Consider the following 8,851-nt stretch of genomic DNA (forward strand, 5'->3'; position numbering starts at 1 on the left):
GTCCCGCTTCTAGTAATCTCTAAGTACAGTTTATTATGCTTGCTTGCTTGCAGAGCAAGTCCCGCGTCTAGTAATCTCTAAGTACAGTTTATTATGCTTGCTTGCTTGCTTCCCTTGTGCAGGGCTGTAAAAATAGAAAATGGATCTCCTCCTAGGCCTTTCAAGATAGAGACACCGTTCAAACACTAAAACGACTGGCTCGGCTTGGAGATCATTTGTTCTGATTTAGCGTGTTCGTGTCTCTTGTCTTTTTTCCGTTTTTGACGATTTTGTGCAAGTTTGGCCCCCCATAACCTCCAAAAACCTCCCGGACCTGGCTTGGCCTAGGGACTATACCAGGACATTGTACACTATATTGGCTGGCACGTGAAGCAACTTGGAAAGATTAGTATGGCAAATGTGGTTTTGAAGGCCGATTTGTGTCGTGGCCGTGGGGTCAAGTTGGCCTGGCCTCTGGCCCCCTGGGCCTGGGCCCCGTAGGCCTGTTCATTAATCCACCCCTGGGTAGAACCTTCAGAGTGATTGTTCCGTCCACTCTACATATCAGAGTGTAGGAAGCTTTTTCGTTCATAAAACATAAACACTTGCACCTAGAAGTTTAGTTGAAGCGTTGTTAGAAGAGCTCTAGAAGATGACTCCAAACGGTGAAAAGATCATGTCCCAACTCCCATTACTTTTTAAATGGCAGGTGTGTAAAAATGGCTGGGCTGGCCCAATGGCTTTTTCTATTCATTTTTGAAGTGCCTTTCTGAGGAGGTCAGCGCATCTTCCACAAGAGGTCAATTTGTGACTGAACCATTTAACTTAAAAACTTCATTCAAGGACTGTTAGAAAGTTCACGGATATGACTCCAATCTGTGAGCAGGACATGTGCCAATTCTTTTTAGTTTTTTTTTTTTACAACGGCAAGCTAAAAACTAGAAACTGTTGTGATTCTGCCCTCTGTACAATACTAACTGCCATACAGAGAATCAGAACAGGTGCTGCCAACGAGCACCTGCACTCTAGAATTCTATTGTTCAGCTCTTCAATGCAATGTGATATTGTCTTGCTGGAATGCTTATGACAGACAGCTGCTTGGCTCAATAGCAAATGTGCTGGATTAGAGATATGGAGGTTGTGAGTTCGAATCCCACTCAGGCCCATGTTGATTTTCACATTATATCATATGCAGTGTTTCTTAGCCAACTTGTGTGTGTAAGGGGCTCGGTGTGTGTGTGTGTGTGTGTGTGTGTGGTGTCTCTGTGTGTGTGAGCTGTATCCTGGGGTGCTAAGGGGCTCGGTGTGTGTGTTAGAGGGCAATATGAATGTGTATAGGGGCAGGGTATGTGTATGTGCACTGTATGTGTGTGTCGTCATGGTGACTCCTGGTTTGTGCAGGCGATCTTAGTGTCAATGTAGCATGTAGTCCATCATTGCCTATTGAGAAACCAGGGGCAGAACACACAATGCACAATAAATCCTTGTCCTTTTTAACTATGTATCTTCTGCATTCTCCTTGACCTTTTCGTTCCACCAACTGTTCCGGGTGCTATTTGCTGAGAGATGTAATACAACACAGCTCATATGTCAATAGAAGGTTTATTATTTGCATACAGAATGAAGTTTCACAGGAAGCCAATCAGGTGTTTGTATTATCAGTATAATCACATAACAGGTATTTGTCCAAACACCTAATATGATAATAATACAAAGGCTAACATACGGAATATCAGACCTGTGCTGACACAATATTCTACACAACGACTGGTCCAGGCCACGGTCCTGTCCCGCATTGACTACTGCAACACACTCATGACAGGTCTACCTGCTTGTGCGCTAAAACCTCTGCAGATGATCCAGAATGCGGCGGCACGTTTGATATTCAATCAACCCAAAAGGACCTATGTTACTCCTCTATTTATTGAGTTGCACTGGTTACCGATCGCCGCCCGGATCAAGCACAAGGCATTGACCCTTGCCTACAAAACCATCACAGGAACGGCCCCAGCTTATCTGAAGGACCTACTAACGCCTTATGTTACTGGAAGAGAACTGCACTCATCCAGCACAAGCCGTCTGGCTCTGCCATCCAGTAGCTCTAGGTACTCCCAGTCAAGATTGTTCTCCGTTGTGGTACCCAAGTGGTGGAACGGTCTCCCAGAGGCAGCAAGACTAAGCACATCTCTTGCAGCTTTCAAGAAACAACTAGAGACCTTCCTCTTTCGAGAGTATCTACTAGACTAATGCTTGAGCTGGCCTTGCCCCAGGGCAGACTCTTGACATGATGTTTAGTTTAGTTTGTGTGTGTGTGTTTGTGTGTGTGTGTGTACTCATTATTTACTCTTTATACAAAAAAAACCTCACCCCTCTTTGCAACTGCACTTGTTGCTCTGTATATCTCCTGTGCACTTTGTATTTGCTTGTGATGTTGGCTTGATTATGTCCTCTTTTGAAAGTCGCTTTGGTTATAAAGCGTCTGCCAAATGCAATATAATGTAATGTAATGTAATGGATAAAAAATAACACACAACTCTCTGGTTACACCCTGTAACAACTAGCTAGCACATCCTCATCACTATCACCACAGCCAATCACAGTTAAGCATTCTACCCCACACCCAATCAAAAAAAACGTTTGGAACACATCCATCAACCAGTGAGAGTCCATATAGGCCCCTGTCCATGCGTGAGAGAAATAACTCCTATGTGCACTTTGGCCCGCTGGTGTTTTTACAGGGAGTGGATGTGGAATAAACTGAAAGTGTGACTGACACTTGCTGGCGGCGTACGGGGCATGCAGCCGTCCGTTCGTCACGTCTGTCTTTCTTTAGTGTTGCTTTCTTGAAGGTGGAGGGGTGTTGGTGTTGACTTGTGTGTTCTTGGGGGGCGCATGAGGAGGAGGAGGGAAAGGAAAGAAGAGGGTCGTCACTGTAGAGCTAATGCATGCTGGGAAAGGTGAGTGGTCTGCTCTACCTATAACGAGACACCAATGCTGCTCTACCTGAACACCAGAGCACACCTGAGACAGGTGTCTGTATATACTATGACAGTTAGTTTGCTTTTGTTTATGTGAAGGTATAGTGTACACATTACTTTGCTATGTATGGGGTTGTTTGTGGGTTGTATGCGTTTCATTTTTATTATGTACGTGTGTAAGCTACTCGTGTGTGTGTGTGTGTGTGTGTGTGTGTGTGTGTGTGTGTGTGTGTGTGTGTGTGTGTGTGTGTGTGTGTGTGTGTGTGTGTGTGTGTGTGTGTGTGTGTGTGTGTGTGTGTCATGAGAACAGTAATTTAATGACTGATAAGTGATCCCTCACTCGTCACTCTTGTCATGGAGAACAATAGGCCTGATACTGTGCTTTAGGATAGGGTTGAACTGGTCACTGGTGCTACTGACGACGCCCTGAGAGTCCACTTCATTCTCCTGAACTGATGACCTTTGAAACATATCACACTGCTTGGCCTCCTGGTGAACAACAGAAATGCCTAGTGCCTGGTGTGTGTGTGTGTGTGTGTGTGTGTGTGTGTGTGTGTGTGTGTGTGTGTGTGTGTGTGTGTGTGTGTGTGTGTGTATTTGTGTGTCAGTGTGAGTGTGTGCATGCGCGCGCATGCTATTCTCAATGTTTGACCGCTTTTTTATAAGTCACCCTTCTGCCGCTAGACGATGCATAAATAGGCCTGTGTTAAAACAGAATGGAAATTTTGTTGTGTTGCATTGTGCGTGATTTTCCACAAGGTGTCTGTGTGTATGTGTCTGTATCTGTGTGTGAGTGTGTTTGTTCGTTTGTGTGTGTATGTGTGTGCATGTGTGTGTGCGTGCCTGTGATACAGAGACAGAGAAAGAGAGAAATTCATGACTGCTCTGCACTGTTCTGTGATTCTGTGTACAGATGACCCAGAACATGTTCGAAGACCGCCTCGATCTGTGTGTGTGTGTGTGTGTCATTACAGATGACCCAGAATATGTTCCAAGAAGGCCTTTATCAGGTGTTCTTCAAAGAGAAGCCAAAGCCCCGCCCTCGAACACGCCCCCTTATAACAAGCTCCAATCAGACTGAGGTGAAGGAGCACCGATTGGCCCGTTGGTTTGGAACTGTGGTGAATACCCGCCTCCTCGTAACTGGGGTAAGATACCGTTTCATGACAATACAACCTAAGAGTTAAACTATGTAGCCTAATAAGTAGATTTACGTCAATGCCAGTTTATCAAAATAACACGTTCAAACTCCTACTTGGAATAATAAGAAATGCAATAAATGCATACCATTCGACAGAAAGACATTCCATATTAAGCCAACTTTTTAACAATTATATTTTAACAATTTAACAAATCAAACAATATTAATAAACAATGTGGAAAATGAAAGAAGGAATCTTACATACTGTATGTGTGTATGTGATAGCATATATCAGAGTATAGTACAGCAAACAACTTTTTTGAACAAATGAAACTGAAAAACGACTCTCATACCCCCTGAGGCTGATGTTCCAATGTGTTACATGACTGTTAAGACTGTAGCCTACATGACAAATGTTACATTTGATAAGACTTGGATGATATCTCCATACATTTGGAGGGCAGTGTGTGCATACAGTTTTGAGAGATCCTATGGTCCGAGGAGATACATAATGTCAGAAAGATCTCTGATTCTAAAATTAAGTCAAGTCAAGTCAAGTCGGTTTTATCGTCAATTTCTTTACATGCGCTGGTCATACAAAGAATTGAAATTACGTACGTACGAAATCACGTGAAATCCCATCCATCCAAGTGAAATTCAGTTTTTTTTCAGGGTACCCATTACTTTAGTGTCCTTGTGGTGACCTCTCCATGACCTTTGCCCTTTGCCCCCTCAGGTGGTGCAGCTGCTCAGCTCCCTGTCCTGCATCCTGGCCACCGCGGCCTACTCCTGCCTCATCTTCAGCTGCTCCGTATCCATGACGACGCCACTGTGGGCCAGCCTACTTGTGAGTAACTCCACAGCCAGGCTCACAAACAGACGGCTGCGCTCGCTTGCTATTCGACCCAATATACAGAACTTGGCTGCAGCTCACCTAGGGGACGCTGCCGAGCGAGCGCAGAGTGAGTGGGTCGCTATTTAGACTAGGCGACTAATCTTAAAGGGGTATGTCACTATTTTGGGGCTTAATACAGTTAAAATCGTTGGACAAGGTTTATTAAGGTGGTTAAGTGTCTTATTTTTCATGTAAGCCGTTGTCTTGACAAGTTAAAAGAGGGAGCATGTCGCTAAGCTAGTGAAAGTCAATGGATCCGTGTAGCATGCTTATGGGCTGAAACCTGAAAATATTACAGTGGTTCCTGAGAGATGGATGATTTTAGGTGCTACACGGATCCATTGACTTTCACTAGCTTAGCGACATACTCCCTCTTTTAACTTGTCTTAAAGCAAGACAACGCTTAACATGAAAAATAAGACACTTTACCACCTTAATAAACCCCAGCCAACGATTTTAACTGTATTAAGACCCAAAATAGTGGCATACCCCTTTAATCATTATCCTTGGATATGGGCTGAAACCTGAAAATATTACAGTGATTTCTGAGAGATGGATGATGTTGTTTATTTTTTTTTGGGGGGGGGGGGGCTTTTTGTAATGTATTAGTACAGGACAGTATGAGAGTAGACAGGAAACGATTGGGAGAGAGACGGGGCAGGGCTGGGAAATGAATGACCCTGGCCGGAATCGAAGCCGGGGTCCCCGTGGGTATGCAAGCCCAAATGTGGGGGGCTTAGCACGCCGCGCCACAGCACCCCCTATGGATATGGCTTTTACATCAAAAGTTCAACAACCCGGGAGTTATATCCTTCTATTTTCTTGCAGATTTGGCATTTGCGAGTAATTCTCCGCTAGCATCTAGCTAACAAAATTTGATTGGCGAAAGAAGAACTCATGGAATCTAATGCAGGCCAAATGTAGGCTAGTTGACTAACGTAAGGCTTATAGCTAACAGAATTGTAATAGATCTGAAAGGAATCTATATGATCTAACTACGATTCCCTTTACGATTCCGTCAGCTGTTGGCCTTACGTTACTCAACTAGCTACGTCCGGCCTACAAATCAAAGGCAGAAATCAATACTGTAGTATCAAACTATTTCATTATCAAAGTAGTCAAGCAGATTAAACATAAATGGAAGGTAGTCGAGCGGGTTGCTGCCATGTTGGTTTCCAGAATCACCACCGCGTCAAAGCGGCTGGCGCTTAGCATTCTGGGTAGTCGGCACAACCGAGGAGAATGCCCTAGCCAGGGTTGCCAGATGAGGCTGATGATTTCCAGCCCAAAAAATGCTCAAAACCCGCCAAATACCATTTTTTTCCCGCACACGGCCATCCTAAGCACCCCAATTGGGCGGGAAACAGCCCAATCTGGCAGCACTGGCCCTAGCAGCCAGCAGCCCAGTCTTTCAGCGAGCAAGTGGGAACACTGGCCTGAAATGTATACACAGTCCCCTATTAAAGTGTTGCCCATTATTATTATCTAAGTATTTTGCTTTACTGTTACCTTTACTTGATACCTTGACTGATGCCTTTTTTTTGCCTTACATATCATCTGGTTTAGGCTCAGTGACCTTTAACCTTTGCACCTCTGCCTTTTTCATTACAGTACATCTTCAGTGGAGGGCTTACAATGGCTCTGCAGAGGAAACCTACCAAGATTAAAGTAATTATGTCTAACAATTCAGAGATGTTTAACTTAAATACTTGATGCACTCTGTCTGGTGTGCTGTGTGTCTATGCCGAATGGGACAGAGAGAAATGTAATTTGGATTTTCTTGTATAACCTGTGCATTGAAGAAACTGAAGAATCCAATTTGACTTGACTAAATATAACTTGCTGGAGAATGGAAATGACTACTGCAAAAGAACAGCAAATTGTTGACATGACATGGTGCAATGTTTCTAAATCTAAAACACAATGCCCAATTTTAAACACAGACATTGACATGATCTGAGGCCGTGCTACTGCCGTGCCTTACATGAGTTTCTATAGTCACATCACAGTTGCCATGTGTTGTACTACAGCGCATCTATTGGCATTGCTCACCATACGTTTCACTGAGTTGTTGAAGTCATCACACACGTGTCAAGATGAGTTGTTAAATTCACCGCTTGTCCTTTGTAACCTGAGCACAGGCGATGGTTCTGATGAGCCTCAGTGTCCTCTGTCTCCTGCTGGGGTTAGTGTCTCTGGTCACCTTCACACTCAAGCCCACCGACCCCAAACCAGGAACCATACAGCAGGTCAGTGTCTGTGTGTGTGTGTGAGAGTGTGTCTTTGTGTGTGTGTGTGTGTGTGTGTGTGTGTGTGTGTGTGTGTGTGTGTGTGTGTGTGTGTGTATGCCCGTGTACGTGTGCGTGTGTGTGTGTGTACTGTACATAGACCACTATGTGTAGAATTTTTAATACTTACAATACTCTGAATTTAAGTTTTCTCTCTCTCTCTCTCTCTCTCTCTCTCTCTCAGCATACCGGCATGTACGTCCTGAAGGGCAGCTCTGTCTTCTTCATGGTCCTGTGTGTCGTGACCTCGCTGCACACCCTCTTTCTCACATGGCGAGGCCTGCAGTCCTACAGCCCCCCCTACAGGCAGGACTACACCAGTGTCTTGCAGGTCAGCCACTCAATCCCTTGTGCTTCTGGACACAACTTGATTTCCATATCATACATTTTTTGAGCTTGATACAATTTTTTACTTTCATACAATTTCATACTTTTACTCTCAATGCAATAAATCTCTTAACACAGTGTGCCTTACCAACAAACACCTGAGCACATCAGAAGGCACATACACACACGCGCACACACACACACACACACACACACACACACACACACACACACACACACACACACACACACACACACACACACACACACACACACACGCGCGCACACACACACACACACCTACTTTAGCATATAAGATTGATAAACAGGTAGGTACATTGTAAATTGATCTGTTCTAACAACTGGTGACTGTTGTTTTCTGATGTCATGTGCTGTGGTTACAGGAATCAGATGACCCTGCAGACCCCCTCCTGGGCAGAGACGACTGCAACCTGTAGTCAAGAACTCTACTCATTTGCTCACCGATGTGTTTGTGTACGATGTGTGTGTGCGTGTGTGTGTGCATGTGTGTGCGCGCGCTTGATGTTATATCCAAAAGTGGTCCTGTGTGTATGTGTGTGTGTGTTTAGTAAAAGCTACACTGTAGGAGCAACAATATGGAATTCAACTCTATAGCCTATGTTGAATTAGCACTGCAGGCCTACAATGTACTGTGTTTGTGTGAATGTGTGTAGTCTACGTGTGTTTCTTGCTGCACACTTACTGCCTTTTTGCTCATCGGATGTATTAATTTATGCCTCATCATTATATAAAGATGTAAATGTACATATATTTGTTGTGGAGCTGTTGTTAATTTGATTTCTGAATTGAATTAAATCACACCCTATATACTCGTAATTCTCTTTTTTTTCCCCTGGGAAATCTTTGTTGACTATCACCCAAGTGTCCATCTTGCTAACAGGTAGGAAGAGCAATAATCCAGATTGCACAACTCAAGAGTTGGTGAAGATCTGATAAAAAGGACTGCCTAAAAATGCACTAATACTATGTAATATAATATAATTATTAATATTGTTAGCAATATTATTAATAATGTATCAATAAAATAATATAATGAAAGCTCATTGGTAAACTTCAACTCCCATTGTCATTGTGACACAGCACTCCACAGCACACAATTGAACACTGCACACAATGAAATGGCATTTATGCCTCACCCGTGCAAGGGGGCAGCTCTCAATGGTGACCCTAGGGTGCAGTGCGGCGGGACGGTACCATGCTC

The 8,851-nt window shown here is 43.9% G+C and overlaps 1 protein-coding gene across 1 annotated transcript; it reads left to right on the forward strand.

Moving 5' to 3' along the window:
* The first annotated feature begins 3,931 nt into the window (after window positions 1-3,931).
* si:dkey-30c15.13 (uncharacterized protein LOC558731 homolog) lies at window positions 3,932-8,601 on the forward strand. Its single transcript, XM_063192398.1, has 6 exons — window positions 3,932-4,105; window positions 4,835-4,945; window positions 6,605-6,661; window positions 7,135-7,242; window positions 7,466-7,612; window positions 8,013-8,601. Exons 1-6 carry the CDS (start codon window positions 3,932-3,934, stop codon window positions 8,064-8,066), a joined length of 651 nt encoding a protein of 216 aa, XP_063048468.1. The 3' UTR covers window positions 8,067-8,601.
* Window positions 8,602-8,851: the final 250 nt, after the last annotated feature.

The sequence above is a fragment of the Engraulis encrasicolus genome, unplaced genomic scaffold (assembly GCF_034702125.1).
Source record: "Engraulis encrasicolus isolate BLACKSEA-1 unplaced genomic scaffold, IST_EnEncr_1.0 scaffold_1128_np1212, whole genome shotgun sequence".
NCBI classification, from domain to species: domain Eukaryota; kingdom Metazoa; phylum Chordata; class Actinopteri; order Clupeiformes; family Engraulidae; genus Engraulis; species Engraulis encrasicolus.